This window comes from Zootoca vivipara, chromosome 3 (genome assembly GCF_965207765.1).
Source record: "Zootoca vivipara chromosome 3, rZooViv2.hap1.1, whole genome shotgun sequence".
Lineage (NCBI taxonomy): Eukaryota > Metazoa > Chordata > Lepidosauria > Squamata > Lacertidae > Zootoca > Zootoca vivipara.
Window position 1 is genome coordinate 8,303,679 of NC_142586.1, and position 25,414 is coordinate 8,329,092.

The 25,414-nt window shown below is 44.6% G+C and overlaps 2 protein-coding genes and 1 long non-coding RNA gene across 7 annotated transcripts in view; 2 read left to right on the forward strand and 1 right to left on the reverse strand.

Moving 5' to 3' along the window:
• The window catches only part of WDFY2 (WD repeat and FYVE domain containing 2), a 41,402-nt gene extending 30,902 nt beyond the window's left edge, over positions 1-10,500 (forward strand). For both annotated transcript variants that reach the window (XM_088667159.1, XM_060272374.2), the window contains 7 exons: positions 387-499; positions 2,416-2,542; positions 4,144-4,249; positions 7,149-7,250; positions 8,034-8,164; positions 8,403-8,511; positions 9,532-10,500. In XM_088667159.1, the coding sequence (XP_088523285.1) occupies positions 387-499; positions 2,416-2,542; positions 4,144-4,249; positions 7,149-7,250; positions 8,034-8,164; positions 8,403-8,511; positions 9,532-9,561 (718 nt within the window). In that variant the 3' untranslated portion in view covers positions 9,562-10,500. The remainder of the gene's footprint in view (positions 1-386; positions 500-2,415; positions 2,543-4,143; positions 4,250-7,148; positions 7,251-8,033; positions 8,165-8,402; positions 8,512-9,531) is intronic.
• Positions 10,501-10,619: 119 nt separating this feature from the next.
• DHRS12 (dehydrogenase/reductase 12) lies at positions 10,620-25,398 on the reverse strand. 3 transcript variants are annotated; one of them, XM_088667160.1, is made up of 11 exons: positions 25,129-25,398; positions 23,948-24,023; positions 21,375-21,508; positions 19,308-19,390; positions 18,296-18,388; positions 16,998-17,079; positions 15,882-15,943; positions 14,595-14,699; positions 13,649-13,739; positions 12,098-12,235; positions 10,620-11,573 (listed from the first exon to the last, which is right to left on the reverse strand). In XM_088667160.1, the coding sequence occupies exons 2-11, from the start codon at positions 23,977-23,979 to the stop codon at positions 11,458-11,460; spliced, it is 936 nt and encodes a 311-aa protein (XP_088523286.1). In that variant the 5' UTR covers positions 23,980-24,023; positions 25,129-25,398; the 3' UTR covers positions 10,620-11,457. The 3 variants fall into 3 exon arrangements, with proteins under 3 accessions (XP_088523286.1, XP_034966138.2, XP_088523287.1); XM_035110247.3 differs by lacking the exons at positions 23,948-24,023; positions 25,129-25,398 and adding an exon at positions 23,471-23,653; XM_088667161.1 differs by lacking the exons at positions 23,948-24,023; positions 25,129-25,398 and adding an exon at positions 23,471-23,653 and having other exon boundaries at positions 21,375-21,550.
• On the forward strand, positions 18,746-21,685 carry LOC148686155 (uncharacterized). Of its 2 annotated transcripts, none has more exons than XR_015949298.1 (2): positions 18,746-18,884; positions 21,399-21,685. It is a non-coding gene; the product is annotated as an uncharacterized LOC148686155 (long non-coding RNA). The 2 variants fall into 2 exon arrangements; XR_015949297.1 differs by having other exon boundaries at positions 18,768-18,904.
• Positions 25,399-25,414: the final 16 nt, after the last annotated feature.

The following is a 25,414-nucleotide window of genomic DNA, read 5'->3' on the forward strand; positions in this document are numbered from 1 at the left end:
GTGCCACATAGAAAATGAATTTACCGTCACTGAAAAACATGAATATTCATCCAATAGTCCTTTCCACTCGTGCATGAGACTTAAAGTTTCCATTGCCCAGGTATTTTCTGGCATGCACAAACGCATGATGAAAAGCATCTCTTTCCAGGGACCATGATCTTGTTGAGGTGGAGCGGTGGAAGCCTGACTGTGAGTTGTGAGCATGGCAGTACCCAGCTGCAGTGCTCAAGTGCTTGCCAGATTAATTGTACAGATGTTGCCTCTTGCCCAGCAGCCCTGAGGTGCAACCGTAGTCCTTTGGGGATTGCTGTGCAAAGTCATTCAAAAATGACACACACTTGTAAAGAGTTGGAACTTTGTTTGATTCCTGAGTGCTTCCTTGCCAGATTTGATATGGAGACCCGGCATGTTTTTATCGGTGATCATTCTGGGCAAGTGACCATCCTGAAACTGGACCAAGAGAACAGCAACCTGATCACAACTTTTAGGGGACATACAGGTATGACTCGGTGCATGTTTAGTCCCTTGGGATTGCTATATATGAATACTAATGGGGAACACCACGCAAGTGGTGAGGAAACTGCCTCTTAGCTGTGAGCAGCAGCATAGCTAGCTGCTCGGGCGCCCGAGGAGGTGTGTGTGCCCTGCGCCAGGGCAAGCCGCCCATGCGGTCCGCTGCTGCCTCCCCCTCAGCTGCGCAAGACTTCTGGGCAGCGTGGAGCCTGCAGGTGCCCGAGCCACCACTTCACTCCCAAGAGAGACGCGTGGCTCAGGCATGCTGCAGGCCAGGCCCCACGGTAAGTGCAACCCCCGTGGCGTGGCACCCAGTGCACCACCCCCCCTGCGCTACACCTCAGGCTGTGGTAGTTGCTTCAATCTTCGCAATACGTTTTCCCTTGCTGTTGGGGTTGCTTGAAATTTATTGAAGATTTACAGGGCCATGCAACTTGTGCAGCATTTTGTAAATGCAGAGAGATCCAACATAACATTAGTGTAGGGTTACCAGACGTCTCTGGTTCCTGGGGACAGTCGCCGGATTTGTAAATCTGTCCCCAGACAAATTCCGTCTCCGGAATTTCCCCAGATTTACAAATCTGTCCCCGGGAAACGTGGCAGCGGCAGTCTCAGCAGCCCGGAGTCAGCCTGGTAGCGCAGTTGGCTCTGGTTGGCTTCAGGAGCTGCTCGCTGCTGTGGCGCCCGTCATTTTTCCTCGCCGGAAGTCCTCATATGATGTGTCTTGTACGCAACACATCATATGGGGACTTCCCGCGAGGAAAAATAGCGAGCGCCACGGCAGCAAGCAGCTCCTGAAGCCAGCCAGAGCCAACTGTGCTACCAGGCTGGCTCTGGGCTGCTGACTGCTGCCACTGCCGCTGCCAAAGGGGAACCGGGGATGTCCGGCAGTACAGCTCTCCTGCCCCCTTCATCCTTTGTTTTGACTGGGGGAGTTGCGGGCAGGCAGCTGTTGCCCAGTTTTTAAAAAACTGCACATTTATGTTTCACAGGGTGTGAAAGAAGGGCTTTGCACCTTTATACAATATGCATGTGTGCTTGGGCCCAGGGTCTTCTGCCTCACCATCCCCACTACTGACTCCCTGTTGCTACTCAGCTTCAAAAAATAAATAAATCAGGTAGACATACGTTAGTGCAATAAGTTTCAAAGTTCGCAAAGCACAAGTGGTAGTTCACAAAGCTGTACAGTGGTGCCTCGCTTAACGAATGCCCTGCTTAACGAAATTTCCGCTTAACGAAAGGATTTTTCAAGCGGAGGTTGCCTCGCTAGGCGAATTCGTTTTACGAAAAATTCTTCTAGCGAATCACGGTTTCCCATGGGAATGCATTGAAATTCAATTAATGCGTTCCTATGGACAAAAAAAAATTCAATGCATTCCTATGGGATTCGCTAGACGAATTTTTCGTTATAAGAAAAGACCCGTGGAACGAATTAAATTCGTCTAGCGAGGCACCACTGTACTGTCACCGAGGGATTGCACAGCACCTTTCACGTGCAAAAGACGTCCATTGGTTTGATTGTTGTGCTACATAAAGAGCAGGTCTGCTCAAAGAGAGGCTGCACACAAGCAGGCTGCCACAGTTTGATGACAGTACAGACAGAGCACTGCATTCTTCTAACTGATGCTGCAAGCTCACGTATGTCATAATTGGGTGAGAAAAGTGAAGTTCAGGAGGAGGAGGAGGAATTCCTCATCAGTACCCAGGTTAGTGTAAGCCTGTGCGTGTCTATCATCTCTGTAGAGTTAATGCTGCCAGCCCAGTTCCCAAGCTCTTAAAAGATGGAAAAGAAATGCAGTCAAATCCTTAACTACTTGATGATGATCTGGCAGTTTGCATAAGCTCCTGTTTTCCAATAGTAAAAATCCTCCCTTCCCCTCTTCCCTGTTCTAATATTTCCAGGTGGAATCACTGCCCTCTGTTGGGATCCTGTGCAGCGTGTCTTGTTCTCTGGCAGTTCTGATCATACCATTATTATGTGGGACATCGGAGGAAGAAAAGGAACAGCCATCGAACTGCAAGGACACAAGTACGATGCGCTGATCAAGTGCTTTGCCCTTCCAGATGTATCTTGCCCACAGAACGTGCCTGCTTTTATTCAGGCAGATATCTCTCACTGAGAATTGTGGATATAATGAAGTTTTCAGAATAAAATTCAGGGACCTTCAAATCAGCCCACACGCTCTAAAAAACTGGCTTCTGGCAAGTAAAGTATAAACCAGGGGTAGCTAATCTGTGACCCTCCAGAAGGTGTTGGACCACAACACCTCTTGCCCCTAAGTCTTGAGCATGCTCACTGGTGCTGATGGAAGTTGGAGCGACAGGTTTCCCATCCCCCTGGAGTAAAGAGCCAATTAAAAACACTCCTAGCAACTACTACTACTGCTACTCCTTGCATCCTCTTGGCCTTTCTCACATTGTGGCTGATGTTGTTCTGATTGACAGGCAACCTGGCTATCCCAAATCAAACTTAAAACACACACATACACATACACACATGCACAAGTTGAGTAGGGTTGGATGAATCAGGTGTATCAGTTTTGGCATCTGTTTCTCATTTCTTGTGGAGTTTACACCATCTACACATCATTCTGCAATTTTTAAAAAGTTTTAAAAAGTTTGCAGGACTGTACTGTACTGTATTTTTGTATGACATTTTGTCTAACGTACACAATTTTGCAAGCACTTTCCCCTGATAATAACGACCCATTTTGTACTTTTTTGGGGGTGAACTGCATTGCAAAAATTTGGAGAATTTTGAATTAAAATGTGAACACATCTAATTCACACTTCCAGAACTGACATGTGAACACAAGTGCTGATAGCCTTCAGAATTCTCACTCCTCCAAATTTGAAACCAACATGAGGCACAATGGGTTGCAGTGGATTCCATTTAATTCGGAATAGAGGGCAGGGTTTAGATCAGTCCTGAAACTCGCAGGATGGTTTAGTTAGCAGCTCGGCCTGATTTATGCAGTTTTATCTTCACAACAATCCTTTAAGAACCCCACGTGAGAGTCCTTACAGATACCATCCTGAGCTTCCTGCAGCAAGGATGTGATGCAGGTATCAAATATGTATTTGATGCTCCTGAAGGCTAGGTCAGGCATCTCGCTGAAGGAATTTATTTTTTAAATAAGGGAAGTAGGATTAGATGCAGGCTTGGAATCCAGGCCCTCAAATGTTTGTTTCTGAATGGCGGGGGGGGGGGGAATAGACAACTTACAGATGGGTGTACAATTGCTTGGAGCTGCAATTGCTGCTCCTCGCAAATGGTGCCATAGTTTGTTCTGTTTGCTTAATTTTGCCATGCTTTTGTTTCTTCTGCACAACTGGGCTTTCTGCTCTGCAGAATCTGACCCCATTCCAAGCATATGAATGGGTTTCTTTGACAGAGAGGGAAATTGGCACGTTCAAATTGCCGACCCTGATGCTGAGAAAGATTGAGGGCACAAGGAGAAGGGGACGACAGAGGACAAGATGGTTGGACAGTGTTCTCAAAGCTACCAACATGAGTTTGACCAAACTGCGGGAGGCAGTGGAAGACAGGAGTGCCTGGTGTGCTCTGGTCCATGGGGTCACGAAGAGTCAGACACTCATCCGTTGTCTTCTAACTTTTATTTTTTGCAGTGATAAAGTTCAGTCCCTCTTCTATGCCCATCACACACGCCAGCTTATCTCTTGTGGAGCAGATGGAGGAATCGTCGTCTGGAATATGGATGTTGAGAGGCAAGAGGTGCATACTCAGTTCTTCTCCTTTATCTGGTCAGGGAAATGGCAGCTTTTTCAGTATTGAATATTTTAAAGAGTACACTGAAGGCTAGTTTTCCCAAACGTCTCTCTTTGAACTTGATCACAACTTGGATTCATATAGCACTTTTTCCTATTAGGTACATCTGTTTATCCACTGATACTTTCAGCATTAAATGGGCATTACTTAAGGGTTGTAGGTGTGACACATTGTGCAGGGAGGGAATGTATGTTTTTGTAGACACCTTCTGAATATGGAGGGTTCATTTAGTGATTATGGCTTATAGCTGCCAATACACCCACCCTCCCTGAATTTATCTAATCCCCTTATAAAGTCATCCATGCCAGTGGCCCATATCACAGCTTGGGGCATCGAATTTCAAAAGTTAATTATCAACTCAGTGAAGAAGTGCTTACCTGTTTTGCATCTACTGCCAATCACAGAACCTCCTATATTAAAAAAAAACAGATCACAGATGAATGCAAACCCCTTCAAAATTCCTAGTCTTAACCTGGTGCTGGCTTAATCTGTAGATCCATTTCTGGGAATAATACGAAGTCCCCACTGGGGAACAAACATTCCTTGTTTTGAAAAAGCAGGCAGAAAAGGCTCTTAATTATCAGCTACAGGCTAGTTTCCAACCTGTGGAGAGTTCTGCTGTTGTAGTTAGAAAAACAAAGGTTTTGTTTTGCCTCACACAAACTGCAAGTTTCTGTTTTGCCCTGAATGACTTCCCTGCTGAGTTGTACATGTCATTCCAGTCTTGCACCATTAAGGATGGCAGAACTAGTACCTGTTGGACAGGACAATGCTTTGCAGGGCATTGCAGTTACGGTCTATAATCCTAGACATACACAGTCACTGGACTGGAATGACTACTTCTGTTAAATTTTAATTTGATCTGTATGGAATCCGGCTCTTGAAATAGAACGTGGATTTTTTTTTAAAAAAAAAACTCTGTGCCTATTTTTCAAAGCCTATTTTTCATGATTATGGAGATGTACTTGGTAATGAACAGGTGGCGCTTGAGTCCAGTGTCCAGGGTTGAGGTGCAGATTTTCTGTCACGTGTGTCCCTATATCTCAGGGGTGGGGAAAACCTTCATCTTGAAGGCTGCATTCCCTTATGAGCAACCTCTGGAGGGCCAGAAGTTAAAATGGGTGCGACTGAGGTAAAAGTGGATGGAGCAACAGACCTTCCAACCCCACGTCAGAGGTTTCTGTCTCTATATGTACGTACCTGTGTATACAGTCTCTGTCTCTATCCAACTTCCACCCAGGTGAGCAGGAGACATTTTAACAGTTAAAGTATACAGTCCATGCTGGGGAAAGCGCTTATGGAGGGCACAGAGCAGATTTGCCGAAGGATACAGCCAGGAGAGAGGGGATGTGGCCTGAGCAGTATTCCTTGGATATAAGGTCAGATAGTGAGTGGCCAGGAGTACCACATTCAACACCCAGGCCTGAAATTCCCCACCCTTGACGGTGGGATTCTCTTAGCCTACTTTATAAGACTGATAGTCAGGTTGAAATGGGCTTACAGGTGGGTCAGGCTGTTAGCAAGCAAAGATTCCGTTGTAAAAGACCAGCTATTCTGCACAGATGTGTTGAACCAGGGCATGGGGAACTGGTCCCGTTTGTATCCAAATATAAGGCGTTTTCCTTTTAGGCAGTAGACAGAGGAAACCAGTGTCTCTCTGTATACTCTCTTGTTTCATGCGTAGACTGATCAAATGGAGGAGGGAGCAGTATTGTGGCCAGTGGCCCCATCCCTGATCCCAAGCAGGTCACGCAAAAGGGCAGAAGGGGTCCTATAGGCGTAACATCTATATGCATGACTGGGAACTTGGACATGTGCACAAGTGAGACCCTGTATAGCTACACGTGTACGCACATGGCCCATTCTTATTGCCGGCTGAACATGCAGTCAGCAGGGATTGGGTCAGCTAATGAGGAGGCCCTCCCTCTCTGCATTCAGTGTGTCAATGAAATGAAGGTGAGAATGGGGCTTAGGATTTCAAAGGGTTTCTTTTTGTTGGCACTCTGTCTGTGGTGAGATTTGATGCTCTTAACCGGATTTGAGTTTATGAAAAGTGGCCTTTTCTGAAGCTGAGTGTCTCATTCTGATTGGAAACCGCTTTTCAGATCAGGGACTATGTTTGAGATTTGCTTATAATTAAATGTATTCAATTCAGCCACACCATTCTCAACTCAGAATGAGACTATGTATTATCCTGGCAAGAGATGTTTGCTGGTTAAGAGTAATGTGTGGGGTTAAAAGTCACTTGACAAAAGAGAAATGACAGGTGGGAAAGGAAATGCTTACAGCTTCCCTTGCTACCAGTCCTCCTCCAAGCCAGTTTTTCTCTTGTTAGCTTATTTCTGTTCTCAGAGCATGGTGGGGGAAGGTTTCATGGGGAAATGGACAAGGAATGCAAAGCATTAAGACAGGCATCCCCAGACTTCGGCCCTCCAGATGTTTTGGGCTACAATTCCCATCTTCCCCGACCACTGGTCCTGTTAGCTAGGGATCAAAACATCTGGAGGGCCGCAGTTTGGGGATGCTTGCATTAAGACATCCTTTCCTGCCCACTAGTGCTCCCGTGATTAGTAAACAGAGTGTTGGGAAACCATGTTTGCCCTGTAACTTCTTGCCTACCAGGCCGTGCAGGTAAATGCTGCAAAATAAGAAGCTACGTATAAAATTTGCTAACTTGCATGAAGTACTTTAATGTGGAATCTATTGGCTGCATGGTAGCAGCAGCCCCATAGTGGAGTGTTAGCTTGGACATTGTACGAGGCCCTAATCCTGCTAGTTTTGATCTGTATATAGAATCCTCTTGCAGTTGGACTTGATGCCTTTTCCATCTTCATTCTTGCAATAGACGCCTGAATGGCTGGATAGCGACTCTTGTCAAAAGTGTGATCAGCCGTTCTTCTGGAACTTCAAACAAATGTGGGACTGCAAGAAAATAGGCCTTAGACAGGTATGTGGTATGCTGCTCTTTAAATAATTGAAGGCACACTCCTGTTTGCACTTGATTAGTATCCTGTCTACATTCTCCTGAACTACTGTATTTTTCGCTCCATAGGACGCACTCTCCCAGCCTCGGCTAGCAAGCCCGCCCATGTGAGGGGGGGCGGTGGCAGTGGCCCGAAAGGGCTCCTTTCGGCTGCTGCAAACGCCGCCGCTCGCAAGAGCAGGCGCAGAGGGGGGCGAGATGGGAGACCGTGGCGAGCGCCTGCAGTGCCAGCGGGCCGCACTTGGTGCTGGGGTAGCTGTACTCACAGAGGCATCGCACTCCTCCCAGTTCAGCCACTCGTTCACCAGTGCACACTGGGGGCCGCAAATAGCTGCCGACGGTGCCGACTCGTTTGCCCAGGCCTCGTAGTCCGTGCGCTTGTCGCCCGTCACCCATAGGATGCCGCACAGCTGTTTGGCCGGCTCCATGCATGAGGAGCCGTTGGGCAGCCGCAGGCCCAACCACGCACCGCCTCGGCAGCACCGCTACTGCCTCGGCCACCACCATTGAGCTTTGTGTTATGAATGGCTTTGTGTTATGAAATGCTAGTTTAGATAAGAGTTGGAGCTATAAACAGTTTTACCTTTTTCCTCCTCTCCAGAATAGGTTGCTAATTCTTGATCCGGATTGACAAATCTTACAAAATACCCTTGTAACTCCCTTTTGTGCTACAACATATAAACAAGTATGTCTGGCCTTGTTCTTTCATCTCGTCCAAGTGGTGCTTCACTGTGTTTTTAATTTCAGCATCATTGCCGGAAGTGCGGGAAAGCAGTATGTGGCAAGTGCAGTTCAAAACGCTCTTCCATACCACTGATGGGGTTCGAATTTGATGTGAGAGTCTGTGATAGTTGTTATGAATCAATAACAGATGAGGAGTAAGTAGCAGTTCCTGGTCCTCTCCCCTCCTTCCTTGATGCCTACCTATTCTGCTTTCTTCCCGTCTGTGGGGAAGCATTCCCATTTCTGTGGGGAAACTGATATTGCAACAGACTAAATGTTGGAAATTCTCTTCTCCAAGCCTTAAGAATTATGTGTCCATAGTGATGCTCCCTCAGAGCAATGCGGACATGAGAAATCAACTTACTAATAGATTCCACCACCCTCTTCTCTCAGGCGTGCTCCCACAGCCACTTTCCATGACAGCAAACACAATGTCGTCCACGTACACTTTGATGCAACACGAGGGTGGCTCCTGACATCTGGGACAGACAAAGTTATTAAGGTAAGTACTGCCTAGTGGGATTTATAGGTATGTCCCCTATATCACAAGGCAGAATTACTTTTTTTTTTTTGCTTTGCTATTTATAATTTCAAGGGCCCTGTGACTGGCCAGAGGTTACCCAGAGAGCTTCATGGCTGAGTGGGGATTTTTCAACCCTGATCTCCTGGTTCCTAGTACAACACTAACCACTATACCACACTGGCTTCTTACAGTACTTCTGCTATGGGGCAGCTATCTAAATTAAGTAAAGGTAAAGGGACCCCTGGCAGTTAAGTCCAGTTGCAAACGACTCTTGGGTTCTGGCCGAGGCAGCCGGTGTTTGTCTGCAGACAGCTTCCGGGTCATGTGGCCAGCATGACTAAGCCGCTTCTGGCGAACCAGCGCAGCACACGGAAATACCGTTTACCTTTCCACCGGAGCAGTACCTATTTATCTATTTGCACTTTGACGTGCTTTTGAACTGCTAGGTTGGCAGGAGCTGGGACTGAGCAACGGGAGCTCACCGTGTTGTGGGGATTCGAACCACCGGCCTTCCGATCGGCAAGCCTTAGGCTCTGTGGTTTAGACCACAGCGCCTCCCGCATCCCTAAATTAAGTAGGTAAATACATATGGAGAAAGTTAAATGTCAGTTAGAGAAGGATCTTTTATTTTCCTTGAAGTTTGAGTTTGTTTTATTCTGGATTGCTTTATTTGATGTTTTAATGTGAGATCTTTATTTCAAATATAGAACAGTATAAAAATGAAATGAATAATTCCATTGGGGGGGGGGGAATGGTGCCTAGACCTTCCGTTGTGACCATAGCCTAGGTTTAAGGTGGTATATGGCAATTAGCATAACACTTTTGTGAAGAGGCAGACCGCATGCCCTGTTTTGGGTTTATCTGTCCCTCATTGGGTTCTACCCAGCCCACTGTCATCAGAAGACCTTGTGGTATAGACTTGTTAGAACTATCCACAAATAATTCAGTAAATCACAACTGAATCTTTTCTCACTGTCCACATTTGTATCTTTTTAACAGTTGTGGGATATGACACCTGTAGTATCTTGATGCATCGGTGAAACACAAAGCATTACTGAAGAAGGGATTCTTAATGTACTGCAGAAGATGAAGCAAGCTGTGTGGCGACTGTTAACTTCCGGATGGTTTTTCAAGTGATGTACTAGATCCAGGGTGAACACTTGCACCAAACACTCTACTCCTTTGTTCTCAAAATGCAAGAAATATTTTTTTAAACGTAACAACTATACAATCTGGCTCTGCTCAGCCATTTGGAACTTGTCTGGGAAGTCTGTGTGCGGTGCGTGTTTCATGTTCTCTGTCGACTTGTGCTGTTTGGCGTGGAGGAATTCTTGCAAATGTGAGTAGCATTCTGCAATATTAGGTGGGAAAGGCTGAATATGCTCTTAGGGGCTAAAAGAAAAGCGAAGGATTCCTCTTTCTATCTTTTCCAGCAGAGTAATTGAGCAAAAACCTTAACAGTAAAGGTAGTCTTTGCAACGACATTCTAGCAAATGGTACTGTGGGTTGTGAGGGGAAGGAAAAAGTTAGACAACGTCCAGTCTTTTTCATTGCATAGCCAAGAGAATGCTTGTTTAGCAACAAATTCTAAAGTGGCTAAACTATGTTTCAGGCTTGACCCATGAGCATGGAAACCAGTTCAAACTGAGGGCTGCATAAAATAGTTTTATGCAATTGCCACACCTTGTCAGTGTGGAAATATTCTTGTTTAGCTGGACCAGTGATACCTGAACATTATTTTTTTTGAAGGTGGGGTGAGAATTATGCTAGCGTTACTGGGCATGGTTTGAAACTAACTATTCCATTCCTGTCATCTCTCTGGCAGGATGTGTTTTTAAAATTGATAACTCTAATTGGTTTCTAATTCTCAATGTTGCCCCCCCCAATTAATGTGGTTAAATTTCATATTTTGTTCTGCTGTCTTTTTCAAAAAGTAAATTGCTGAAATAAAAACTTCCTTTCATAGCATCTGGTATAGGAGGCTCGTCTATTTTAATTTTCTTCCACATTGGGAAGGTCCTCCTATAGGGAAATCTTCCTCTCTGCTGGGATTTTTTTCAAAAAAGGATGGCCTGGAACAAACAGAATGCTTTTTCAAACATTGTTTTAATTAGATTTTTCTTGCAGGAAAACTACAGAAGTGCAAACCAAAATACAATTTCAAAAATGTTTAGACTCTAGCAAATTTACAATTCTGCAGAGGTTGGGTGGCCACCTGTGTATAATCTAGTATTCCTGCATTCCACGGGAGTTGGACTAGATTAGCCTTGGGGTCCCTTCCAACTCCACAATTCTGTGATTCCAGAATGGGCTGTCTCATACTTATTGTGGCACAGTGTGCATTCTTGATGCATGATTATTACATAAAAAGGAGATGGGCCCAAGCCTCCTTACAATTAGCACCTTGAGAGATTTTTAGAAAATAGACACTGTGCTCCCACTGGAATGTTAGTAATACAAGCACTAACCATCACAGCATTTCATCCCCAAGTATTTGGGATTTTTAAAAGAAAAAATGTAAAATGGGTAATAAAGGGGATACAGAAGTTACAGCCTGACAAGGAGGAAATGCAAGTAGGCATACAAATACTCTTCTTTGTGCTCCATAATCAAATCTTTTGCAAACTAAAGTATGCCTACACTTTTCTTGATTGAAACCTAGTGTCAATGAAATTGCGGCCCAAGTGCTTTCAACTTTTTTTCTAGAATCATTCCAGAAACTAGTTCTAGCTGGAGGAAATTATCAAGATGCGCAAAGCATGTCAAAACAGAATCACTGAATTTTTAACAGTGTCTTTCTTCCTGCCCTATAATAAAGCATGTTATTGGATTATACTCACTTGCATGCATTATAGCTTTCCAATTGCAGATTGTCAAGAGGTCATTAGTTCAGTACACACTGTTAATGCTTTTAGACTCTAATGATTATCTGGGTTTAAACTTTTGTGAGAGCTCTTCCAGAGACTGCATCAGTTTTTCTTCATCACCAGGTGAAGCTTTTGTTCGTGCAAGTGGTAAGTGGGTTGGAACAGGCTGCCGGTCTGGGAACAAAAGGGCAAAATAAGTTATTTCAACGATCAAGAACCTGGGTTCTTGAACCTGCTTTTCTAAACTTCCCATGAGTGAGTTGAAGGGAGAACAGAGCTTGCAGGCAGGGCAGTCTCAAGCAGGTCGGGCGCCCTGGCGCTGAGGGGCGGAGATCGCTCCGGCGCCCTCGCAGGGCGCAGCATGGCTTCCGCATGGCTTCACCATGCAGTGCCCCGCCTACCGGCCCGCTGCCCCATACCACCGGGACTCTACCTAGAGCCGGCCCTGCTTGCAGGAATGTAAATGTTCATAAAGTTCGGACTGTTTCATGGTAGCACAACAAAACCAGGTTTCCACAATATGTATTCAGTAGGGAGTTGCAGCCAATCCCAGCCCTGTACCAGTTTGTATCAGAGTTCAATGTGTTCATTTTTTCAGGTTTACCCTATTTGGTTTATATATACAGTATTACTAGGGACAGCTTATTCTGTCCTTCTCTATTATTATACTGCATTCAATGATACATTAACTCCCTTACCTTGGAAGAACTGCCCACTTGCTTGCTTGCCTGCTTCATGGGAGACTGCAAGCCATACAACTGTGTCTGCCCCCTGGTCCTCTGTCCGCAATCTATTCTTCATTTTCTCGTAGAAATCTGGCATAGATGACCTCACTGCTACAAGGTGACAATTGTGATAAGCATATGTAACAGCTTCCTGACAAACACGTGTCTACCACTAATCATGCTCTTTGACTGCCACTACCCTAAACCTTGGGCTCTGCTACGGCTTCGGTCTACAAAAGGCCCTTGGACATTTCTTCCTACAAACCTTAACACTCCGTATGATTTTATGCTACCAGATTCTATTCTTCCTCACACTATCTAAGCCAGTGGTTCCCAACAGGTGGTCCGGGGACCCCCAGGGGTCCGCAAGATGCTATTAGAATAAAAAATATATTAAATATATTTCGTATGATAACAGATTTTTTGTTTTGGCCGCTTCCTGCATGAGCAGAGTCTAGCACAAAACTAGAATTAGATAGAGGCAGTAGTTCTGCTGTATGCCGTTAGGTGGCGCTTTACAAACACTACTGTTTTGCAAAGAGGCAGCGCACACATTCTACTAACGCTCACCTCCCCAAGATGCTTTGCGCGCGTCGGCTTCATTTGTGCGCTACTGCGCAGGTACCCTGTCTTCTCCATTCCCCTCCCTCCTCCCTGGCACGTGCTGCCTCTTTGCAAAACAGTAGTGTTTGTAAACAAAACGTTGTTTTTCGCGGAAGCTACAGTTCGCATAGTTAAAAATGGACCGTTGGTTAAAAAGTGGTTCATCTCATTAAGAACTGAAAATTAAAACTAACTGTATACTGATGGAGTACTCTGTTGTAACTGTAAAAAAACGTATAAATATAAAATATAAAAAGACTCTTAATTTGGCTCTCACTTTTTAATTTTAGGATTAGGATTTAATGGGGGTCCTTGTCACAATAGCGGCTCGATGAGGGGTCCTCGAGAAAATTTTGTTGGGAACCCCTGATCTAAGCACTTGGATAACACAGAGCCCTTTAAACACACTTAATGAAGTTTGCTTGAAGTTATGCCTGGGCACAAGTTACCTGCAAGGTGGCAAGAATTCTCCAAAGCAGCTAAATCAAGGACAAGGTGAACCTATGACCCTCCAGAAGCTGTTGAACAGAATCTTGTCACCTCTATAACCATTCACCAGAGCTGATGAGAATTGGCTTCAAACAGGTTCTCTATCCCTAAGCCTAGTGCTCTGCAAGTGCCAAGGAAACCCATCTATTTGTTCTCAGGTTACCAACAAAGAAATGCAAAAGTTCAAAGAGAAACAGGAACAATAAGGGTGTGCCGCTTCTCCTTCCTATCTCTCCCATCCCCTATATAATAGCCAAAGATACTCTCTGTTTAGCTCTGGGGTGAATGTTGGACTCTTAACTCCTATCAGTCCCAGGCAACAATTGGGAATGATGCAGCTTGTACGGTAGTCTAGTAACAGCTGGAGGCCCACAGGTGCCCCACTCCTGTTTTAGCCAAGGAGATTAAATATTTCTGCTCAGCAACAAGTACCTGGAGTATCTGCCCAGCCAGGATGCATAGAAGAAAAGTGAACATGGGGGTGTGCTTTAGCCCACTGTTCTGTCAAGACCACTTGCTGTCTCTAGGATACGACAAAAGGCATAAAACTGAAAAAGATCAATAGGCCATTAGTCTAGCATCTTCCTATTCAGTGTCAACTTATGCAGCACGGTTATTTCTTCCTTTGGAAGCTCAGCACTGCAGCTAGCCTGTGCCCTGCCTTCTTTGTGTGTGACAACAGGGCAGGTTTCTATTTCTATTCCAGTTTTAGATGAGAGAAGGGCAGAGGAGCCCTCAAGTGTAGCCCTCTGTTAAGGTTATTGCACACTCACTACACGTGACACACGCTAGGCCAGAAGACCACCACTGAAATCTGGTCTGCTTTAAGCAAAACAGGAAAAAGGAACAACCATTCCAAGAGGGTGATGCAAAGCCAATGGCATTTTCTCCTGCCTTCAAGCAAGTGGAGAATGACCACCCAGTTGGTACTGCCCAATGAAGTCCCCCCCCCCAAAAAAAATCTTATACTCCTGAAACCAGGGTGGAAAAAATACTTTTCAAAAAGCAAGTTTCTCTTAAATAATAACTAGTAAATAATCTATTTACTTAACAGTACATAATCTCTGGACTTAAGAATGTTGGATGTAGCCCTACAGGTTTAGAATTTCCAAACTGAATCAATGCCTCTACGAGATACAGTGAGTTAAAGGAGTCTTTTCTATGTAAATAAAGGCGCAGCTTGACAAGTGTGTAATAGTCCCAATACCTCAACTGTAATGGGTGCTGGTTGTAAGACAAAACTTTACATAGAATATTTTAAAGAATTATCTATAGAAAGAGCAAGCAAAGTACATAAAATATATAGTGTGACAAAAATATAGGATTGTAAAGCAGCTACGTAGTCTGTGGCTGTTTGTTCAAGAACTATAGATCTTACCTTATTCTGCGCATAGACCATTGTCCCATCAAATGCCACATTCTCTGATTGCAAGTTTGATACATCTAGTTTCTGAACTAACATTCCTCCTGAGGAGACAGTGATCTGCAAAATAAAATAAACAAACCAAAGGAACTATGAAATCCTTATCCACAACTAGACTGGCCTTTACATGCAACTTGCATAGATAATCACAATGACAATAGTTCTAGTTACAGGTAGGTAGCTGTGTTGGTCTGAGTCGAAGCAAAATATAAAAAATTCCTTCATTAGCACCTTAAAGACCAACTAAGTCTTAGTTGGTCTTTAAGGTGCTACTGAAGGAATTTTTTATTTCACAATGACAATGTAAGTTTAGCAGTTCACTTAAAGCATGGGTGGGGAACCTGTGGCCCTCTAGATGTTGGATCCCAGCTGCATTCAGCCTCAGCCAGCATGGGAGGATGAGACATAGTCCAACAACATGTAGTGCCACAAGCCCCCCCCCCCCCACCCAAGGAGTGGCAACTGAATGCTGAAATTCAGAGTCATTCACAATGCTGGCCAACTCCCTTGACAGCCCTGTTGGTTTCTATCTTGCCAACGGTCCTTTAAAAGTCACACTCCAAGCGTGGATTAATTACTCAAACATTCCAAAGGTTCTTACACAAAATGAAACCACATCAATCAGAACAGGCCAAATCTCTCTCTGTCTATGACACTCTTTCCTCTTGGAAATATATAACTGAACCTTTTATACACCGCTGTTGGAAATAACTCATTTGTAAACTGGAATGATAATTCTTTTAAACACTCAGTGGCTTCTGACACAACAGAAAACATTGCTTCCCACTCAGGAGGGCAAACACTAGTCTAGGCATCCCCAAACTTCGGCCCTCCAGATGTTTTGGACTACAATTCCCCGACCACTGGTCCTGTTAGCTAGGGATCATGGGAGTTGTAGGCCAAAACATCTGGAGGGCTGCAGTTGCATATGCAATGGTTTGTCATGGTATTGAGTCAGACGTTAAATTCGTTTGTTCCCCAATTAATACGCTATTAGCTGCCATGGGCCTCACCATCCTATTGTCCCTGGGTGGGTTGCCAGAGACTACAGAACATTTCATATATCTTCCTCTGAAGGCGGAGAGAGTGGTCCGCCTGCAGTGAGGAAAATCGTAATTGATATGGCCCCTTTGTCCAACGGTAGAGCACCTACCTGCCGCCCTAGGAGTTATGAATATTGAGAACAGGAATGACATCAAAAGGGACAGCCAAGTGCCCCCAAACTAAGACATACAAACTTACAACTCTAGGGTCATCTTCTCTTTCCAAGAGAGGTAGAAGGGCTGTTGTTAAAATATATGTACCTATAAGATGAATAAAAAATGTTTAGCATGCATTACCCTCCACAAGTTGTTGTTGTTTTTGGTATCTATATATATATATAAAATGTAATATGTCCATGTTTGTGGCCGATGACTTTTCTCCGAAACCGCTTGACCGATTGTGTTGAAATTTGGACGCAACGTTCCAGTCCAATATGGGAGTGTTTGCATAAACTTAGATTACACAGATGTGACACCTGTCACAGGTAAAAACATGATTTTGTGAAAAAATAATAGCGCCATCCAGTGGACGGCAAAGGAACAGACGCCATTTGTGTAGTACCAACACACCCCACCCGGCCCCTCCTCCACCTGCCCCCTACTCCTCCTACCTCACCAGGCTGGGCCCCGCCACCTCGAGAGCCAGGCCGGGCCTCGAGGGCCAGGCCTGAAGCCGCCTCCACCACCAGCACGAGAGGCAGACCGGGCCCCGCCACCGCCTCGGAGGGGCGGATGGGGGAGACAACGACACTGCACCTACACAGGAGAACCTGAAGCCGCCTCCGACTGAGCGGCCGACCTACAGGAGGCCAGGAGCGGTACAGGGGAGATGCACCAAGTTAAATAATGCACCAAGTTAAAAACCTGATATATGATTACTTATCCAAGTACAATTCCATGCCCTAAAGCAGGATATTTTATGTAAAAAGCAGCATACACCTGTTTAACCTGTTAATCTAAATTCCACATTTCACAACCAAGAAACTGAACTGCTCTATCTTCCAAGACTACCTTCCTTCAGTCTAAACCCACTGCTTCTTGTCCGACCCTTACTGGACAAGGAAGAAAATAATTTGAAAGTTGTTTATGGTAATCCAATTCAATAATATGTTATTTCTGTATGCATGTTTCTTCCTCTGTGTTGTTGCTTTTCAAAAGACTGAACTGGATGTTCAATCTATATGTCAGGAGGCCCTATTAGATAGTACTGTATAAACATTAGCCAAGGTTACTCAGACATCAGCAGAACCCTTCAGAAATGCATAACCTCCACTTCCAGACAACAACAACTTCCCAGGAAAACTGCCCTACATACCCAAAGTATTTGTAGCAAAATTCTTTTCAAGCCCATCTTTCGTTAGTTCTCTTTGGTTTATCATGCAGCCTGCATTGTTGACCTACAACAAGAAAAGATAGTTTAAAAATATATCTGTGCTGTGCCATAGTGATAGAGCATGCGCTTTGAATATGCAGAAAGTTCTAGGTTGAATTTGGTAGGACTGGAAACAATTTTCACCTGGAACCCTGAAGAGCCACTACCAGTCAGTATAGAATAGAATACTGTATACTAAGCAATATATGGTTTGAAAGGAATAAAGAATAAGGAAGCTTCCCATTATGGGAGTCAAAGCACTATGCTGCATACAATACTTTCAAGAATGATAAATCTCAATGGTGCAGCATTAAGCTGCCATCTGAAAATGACGCTTGCACAGAAATTTAGAATTTCTGACTACTGTGCTAGCAGTACAAAGAATATTACCAAATTGTTTCTTGTTCAAGCAAGTAACTGCTAGTTACTAGGTAGTGTCAATCAGTGTTAGAAACTGAGATGTGAAAGCTAGGAGCTAAATGGCACCTTAAACCTAGGTTATGGGCACCACAATAGAATAACAAGAATACAAAGCTGAAAATGAATTAACTGCAGCTAAAATTTTATATTCATTTTTCACATGGTCTAGTCCTCATCTGAAGACTGCGAAAAACAAAAACATACTTCCCCTCCCCGCCCCCCTAATATTCTTATGAGGGTCCCTTCTCAGGTTCTCAGAGAGTGGCTGGAAGTGGGGAGGCAGAAACAGGTCCTCCTTTTCTCCAGCAGTGGCAGTTTTAATCTGAAAACTTAGGCACAGTACAGCTTCCACAGCTCAGAAACTGCTCGCATTATGGAAATTTCCTGTCGCAAAATGCACCTAGAACAGGGGTCGGCAAGGTTTACCTTGCCTGGGCCGGATCACTCTCGCAGAGATCCTCCGTGAGGTGGGCCAGCACAGTGCAAAGCTGGAAATCGCTTCTGCGCATGCCTGCGATGCCGAAAATCGCTTCTGCGCATGCCCCAATGCTGAAAATCGTTCCTGCGCATAAGCGATTTCTGGTGCATGCGCATAAGCAATTTCCGGAGCCGCGGAAGAGTCCCCGCTCTGCGCCGGTTTAGCACAGCGCGCTGGACTCACAAGTGGGCGGCTCGATTCTGGGGCGGCTCATGGGCCGGTTAAACAGCCTCCATGGGCCACACGTTGCCGACTCCTGACCTAGAACAATGGGAGTTTCAAACTCTGGTGTCAATGTGTTTGGCAGCCCACCAAATCCCTTGAGATGAGCTTCCCAACTCACCAAGACGTTTAATCTGTGTTCATTCTTGAACCGTTCAGCAAATTCCCAAATTCCTTTGGGGTCAGACATGTCCAGGATATGGATAAAAACATTCTAGGAAAGGAGAAAAGAAGAGTTGTTAACCAAACCAAAAAAATTTGTACAACCAATTCACTAGCTTTCTGCAGCATCACCTGGCTCAAAATCTTACATCCCAAGCACAGCTCAATCACCCCACCGCAAGATTGAAAGGGTTCATTTAACACGCTTTAACAACACTACATAATCAGATAACAGAAACACAATATATCCACTTAGCCAAGCTGCAACTAAATGGCAGAGAGAATCTTTGAATATTTGTAGTTAAGAGAGAAATCCAAGCAGCAAAAAATGCAAAACACAACTTGGGTTGTGAGAACTGTTTCGTTTGTTGCATAAGTAACCTGGCAACATACAGGGGCTACCCACAATGAGATTCATAGCTCTAGAAGCTACTCTTGACTCAGGATTCCATGGAAGGGAGAGGATAGAATGAGAGTCCATTTTTCTGATAATGTAGCTGCTGCTCACTGCAGTGACTGCTTACTCCACAAATGCAAGTGCGTACAAGGTAATGATGGAGACTCAGAGGTAAAGATTTTAATCTCAGCATCATGCAAAATTCATTGGGGGAAACAGTGACTGTTTAAAGTAGCATAACACTGCTTTAAATTACAGTATAGCACAGATTGATCCAAAGAGGGAGCACATTTTCTTAGTTTTAAGGCAGTTTTAATGCATAATTGACTGTTGGGCATTTGTGGCAATATTTGTGGCAATATTTGTCACTCCCTTAGATGCTGCATCATCTATTTATTAAAAAAAGGATACTAATAATTTCTGGTGATTTTTTTTATCTTACTTTTAGCTATGCAGTAGAAATATCATCTGAGTCAACATATGGAATGAAAAATCCTCCATTTAGTATGACTTAGTTGGAGGCAACATGTAATCTTTCCAATGACAAAGCATAGAAGAAAAAACATCCAATTACCTGATTACCAGTTTCTGTTATTATTTCTTTCTTAGCTTCCTCAGCTCTGTCTTTGTTTCGGCAAACTAGATAAAGTAGTCCCCCTGAAAGAATTCAGAAACAATAAGTGAAAAGGAGTATAGAACTATCTGCATGAAAGAAGCATTCAAATCAAGTTTCCATATAGCTTTATATCTGACAGAATTTTTAATCTGCGCAAATGCAGAGAGAATGCTTTTTTATAATTGAGAAGTTTTTGACAAATGGCAGATCTTCAGGCAGCTAAGGGCTGGATTCAACTAATGACCCCTGCTAGTGGAAGCCTGGCAAGGACTTCTGCTAGCACAATCAAGCTTTTCCTCCCCTCTCCTCCCACTCCCAATTGCTTCTTGAGGGCTCAGGATAATCCCCAGAACAGGAGAGAGGGGTTGTTCTGCAGGTTACCTGAAATGTTTGTACCGATGGAACACATAGCTGCCAAGTTATCCCTTTTTTAAGGGATTTTCCCTTATGCTGAATAGGCTTCCTCGCGAGAAAAGGGAAAACTTGGCAGCTATGATGGAACAATTGTCACAGTGCTATGCTGAATTCCTCTCAAAGTCCCTTAGCTATTTAGATGATGAACTTGAACAGCACCAGGGGCATACCTAGGGGTTGTCCAGGCTGGCCCTCACCAAGGGCACAGGCCTGGGGGTGAGAGGCAAAAATCATCCCTCTCCACTCTGGTTCAGCTCCTCTGGCAAGGATCCAAGGGATGCAGCAGCGCCAATGTCTCCTTACCAAGAGCGCCTAAGTACGTCTCCGAATAGCACACTCTTACAGAGTCGCTTGAAATATTAACAAGTCTATAGCCTTGTTCTTACATTTACTGGAAGCAACTGCTAAAATACAGTGCAAGTGGAGCAAGACAAGAAGATAATCTCCTGTCTTTGAACATCTGATCTTGGGGAGACCTGGTTCATACTGGCTCCACCTGCCTCCTTTTCCCACCCACCCTTTTTTTAGGAGGAAGACTCATGTGACTGCCTCCAGACGACTTGACATGGGAGGTTAGGAATAGCAAAGAGAAAGAAAATGTGACACACTACTGCTCCATGCTATTTCAGCACTGGTGGTCATAGAAAAAATGAGAATATTTTGCTCACACCACCACCAAGAATGCTTTTAGCAGCTCACTCAGGGTTATTTGGTACTGTGGAGAACTCTATAGTCTATGTTGTTGTTTTTATGTAAGCAGCCTGCAAAATCTACACTGGGGCTAACGGAGGCTTTATCCGTATTGTAATTCTCATGCTTGTAACAACTGCTATCTCCCTGAGCCTGGTGGTAGTCCTCTGCCACTGTGAAGCAGTTGGTTCACACTATATGTAAAGACAGATGTAACACATAGGGTTGGTTTGGAGGTGCGCAGACCATGCTTATTCAAAGCATATTTTCAGAGCCTAGCTCTCAGCAAGCAGGCAGGCAGGCACATAGATAAAAACCAAGTTCTACATAATTACAGCAAAAGCCACCTGTTTAGCACTCATGACAATGCACTACTCCTTTCGATCCCCAAAGATTGCTACTGTTTTTCAAAGTCTTCCTTGGACAGAAGAACAGATAAACAAAGATGTGGTACTAAAAGAAAAAAATGAAAGAAACTGCGGGAGCCAGTCTGCAACATGGGAGAAGGGCCTAGCCAGACTATTCAATTTGATAGATGTTGTGCAAACTGTGACGTCAGCTGGGCTCACACCACAGGTGAAGAACTAGCTGTAACCACTCTCTTTAAATATTATGGTTTTCTTAATCTCTTCCCCACCCAGGTTTTTGCAGACAGTTGTCAATAGAGTGGTAACCTCTAGTTACGGACTCAATCTGTTCCGGGGTGCCATTCGCACCCCGGAAAGTCTGCAACTAGAGCGCTGCTTCTGCGCATGCGGCGAAACCCGGGTTTGCTGCATTCGTATCCTGAAAAAACACAACCAGAGACTGATGTAACAAGAGGTATGACTGTACAACTGAGGAGAGAAAATAAGACCTCTTGTTTTATATAAACTCAGCCCCAGAAATAATCTCAATAGCAGCAGTATTGCTTCAACTTACCTCTTCTGGCTATCTCTTTTGCAGCTGCCTTGCCAATACCACTATTTGCTCCAGTGACCATGAAATACCTTCCAGTTACATCTACTTCCAAGTCTTCTGGAACAAAGTGTTTGCTAGCCGATTCATAACCACTCCTGCAGAAGCCAATGAAAACTTAGGTTTGGGAAGAATACTAGCTGCATATTAAACAGAAAAAACCAACATTTTATTGAAAAGCTTTTGAATGTTTTATGCATTTATAATATTACTCAATTCCTCCCTAAAGTGTAATTTTTGTTGTAAACTACAAAAAATAAAGATTAAATATACCATGCAAGCATTATTAGCAGCTGACTTTTCACAATGGTAGAGTAACTAGCAGAAAACAAAAGGTTTGGAATTTTAGCTTTAACAATACAGGTTAACTTTTAATTCTAACATACATTCAAGTATCGTATTGACCCAAATATAAGCCGCACCTTAAAAATTGGAGGGGGAAAAAAGAAAATATACCCAAATATAGTGCTCCTGGTGCTGTTTGCCCTGTGTTCCTGGCTGCATACTGTAAGGTTGTGAACATAAGCTGCACTTTAACATTTCACGGCTGGAATTTGGGGGGAAAGTGAGGCTTATATTCTGGCCAATACGGTAAAACAAAAACAACTTTCCTCTGCTGAAGTTTCCTGCATTCAGGCATACAGTCCTCACAGGGAAAAGTGGCCCTGAAACTACCCATCCTGGTTGAAGGCCTGGCCCTCAATCTCTGCACAGAGCCTGTTGCTGCATGATCCTGCATGATCCTGCACCATCCCCAAGGAGACTCACCTAGCAGCTAAAGAAGGTGCAAGGCGAAAACATTTCTCTTCAACCAGGGCTTTGGCTCATAAACATCCTATGACTTTTTAATGTGTCTGTGGGAGGCAGATAATTTGTTTGCCTTGCTCTACTACTACTACTAAATTGATATACCGCTGTTTATCACACAATCCCAGGGCGATGTACAATAATAAAAACACATTACAAAACGTCAATGATAAAAGCATAGTAACATAATAAAAAGCATGCTGACAGCTACAGGCGAATAAAAAATCATCATAACAGTTCTCTCCCCCACTTTCACAGACCACAGATTACTTAATCATAGCTGCCAAGTTATCCCTTTTTAAAGGGATTTTCCCTTATGCTGAATAGGCTTCCTCGCGAGAAAAGGGAAAACTTGGCAGCTATGTACTTAATAGCCATGGGCCTGGCTAAATGGGAATGCTTTTGCTTGGCGCCTAAAGACACGTAATGATGGTGATCTCTGGGGAGAGCATGCCACAATCAGAAAAAAACAATGTATTATTGTGGTTTCATTTTGCATTTTTATGTCCTGAACCGCCCTGTGATCTCTGGATAGAGAGCCGTATACAGAAGAAGTTGTTCAGTAGCCCCTGCTTGGTCATGTGAATGCAGCTACACACACGTCTATCAAAAATCTTGCCCAGGGCGAGATTTTAACCGGGCAAGACTTGCTTCCTAGATGGCACCGCAGCTTCCAACTGAATGCAAAAAAGTTACACAACGCTGCAAAACTGGAGTGTGTGGGTGTGTTAAGAAACTACGGCTGCGGCGAACCTTAGGACTAGCCTAGCACCGAAACCCGGAACCTCGTAACTGCAGGGACAACTTTTAGTTAGGACTATTATTAATAATAATTTATTAATAAGAATTGCAAAGGTTCTTCTCATGAGCCCCCTGTGAAGAAACGGTGCGCCTCGTTCGCCTTGACAGCCTTTTAATGCACACCCCATGACCCCCCTCTGCCTCCCTTGAACCCTGGCGCCCAAAGGGTCTCGCACGAACTTGGCACACAAGTCCCGCAAAAGCGGCTTTGGCGCAGTTTTACGGGGCTCGCGCCGCGCGTGGAAACGCCCCTCCCGTTACATAAAAGTCCCTAAAGCATGAGGCGGAGGAGGGCGAATGGGCTCAAATCCCACGTACTGGGGTGGGGTGGAGTGGGGGTCCGGTTTCCCCCCCACAAGCAAACGCCGTGTGGAAACGGCCATGGCAGCAGCCCCCGCCTCTCTTTGCCCTTTTGGCTGGCTTGCGCCGCCTCATCCCGCCCGCTCCCTTACCGGCAGTAATGGCGCAGCCCCTTCACGAACCACACCGAGTTCCTGTACAGGGACATGGCGAGGACGGGATGAGGGAGAGCCGCGCTCTCTCCGTCGCCCGGCTCCTCCGTTGGCGAAGAGGCGGCGCTCGGCAACGGAGCTTGACTTCGCTCGTGGCGTTGCGTTGTTGAACCCCTGAGGGACGGAGGGCGCCTCCCGGGCGGGGCCGTCGGCTTAGGGCGGGTGTGTGAGAGGAATCCTTGTGTAACTCCCATCTCGCTCTCTCGCTCTCTCTCTCACACACACAAATATGGCTGCGGTTGTGGTGGGAATTGTAGTTCAGCAACACCTGGAGTTTCCCCTCACTTCAAGCCACACACCCCTTTGTCCTTGATTTTTGACTCCTCAGGCAAAAAGCCTTGTTGTGGAAGCAAAACACAAACTTCAGTAATTTCACTGTGTTTCTGGTAAATGGGGTATAACACAAAAGTAACTTACCCAACGCACCTGGGAAGAAGGCTAAGTCCCATCAAAGCAATCAGTGCTTACTTCTGAGTAGGCCCGTTATATTGCACTGTCAGAGGTAGAATTTAAGAAGTAAACAGAGAAGTCACATAAATCACTGTAATGAATTACTGTATATCAGGCATCCCCAAACTGTGGCCCTCCAGATGTTTTGGCCTACAACTCCCATGATCCCTAGCTAACAGGACCAGTGGTCAGGGATGATGGGAATTGTAGTCCAAAACATCTGGAGGGCCAAAGTTTGGGGATGCCTGCTGTATATCCTTTCCACAGTTATAAATGTTGTTTTTCCATCTACACGCTGCACTGAAAGAAGACCATTTGCTTGTGGAACTTTAAAGACTATTAGCATGCAGCTCCCTCAACTGCTTCTATTGCTTTGACAGGTCCAGAAAAATGCCCTCTCTTAAATTCTAGGTCCAGCAGTGCATCCCTATGAGACACAGAACTTAATCTGCAACCCTATATATTTAACCGTTTAATCCGTCGAGGCTTTATTCTCAGTAGACAAGTATGTGTAGGGATTGCATTTTGCCGGAATAGATTTCATGGGCTGCACTCCTGAGTGTGGTTAGCACTGCATTAAGTCTATATAAACTAACAAGTTTATGATGACACAACTACATATATGGACAGTAGTGGGCTTTATTCCACAATGACTACACTGCTGCACGCCCCAGTGAATTTCATGGGGGAAACAGTATTCCTCACTTCCCTCCCTGCTCCTCCTCAACTTCTACATCTTCTTTTCAAGAATGTGAAATACTGTAAGGCAGAAGAGTATTAAGTGGACTAAGACCTGGGAGGCAATGGATAAAATCCATACTTGCGCATGGAGTTCACTGGGTGACCTTGGACCAGGGCCATTCCTGATTTCTCAGCCCAACTTACCTCACAGGGTTGTTGTGCGGATAAATTTGTGTAGGAGACTGTGTTTGGAGTTGAAGAAAGAAAATGATAAGAGAGAAGGGGGTTGGGGAGAAATAAAATATGACTCACATTTGTTTTGCAAAATAATAAAAATCGGAGTGGGAAATAAAAGTTGCCTAATGGATAAAAGAAGGGAAGGCAACCTTACCTTGCCCAATGAATGCAGTTCAGCCATAACAGGTGTGCGATTACAAGCCAAGACAAGACAGGCAGGGGAAACTCACCCTATTCCTGGGACTGCAATTTGTTTTAGCTGGTCTTAGTGCTGATTTTATTTTTGTTAGATAGTTGTGATCCACCCTAGAACCATAGGCCTTTTGTGGCAGGCAGATAAGCAGAACAGATAACTAGGTGCAGGAGCAACTGTAGAGGAAAAGACACATAATACATTAAAAAGCTGAGCATGAATTAAAAGCCCTGTACTGTACATAAATTTAGCAGAGCCAGAAATAAGTGCCTGGGGTCCTCCCTAGGTTGCTCGGCAACCCAAGCATGCTAGGTTGCAGAATT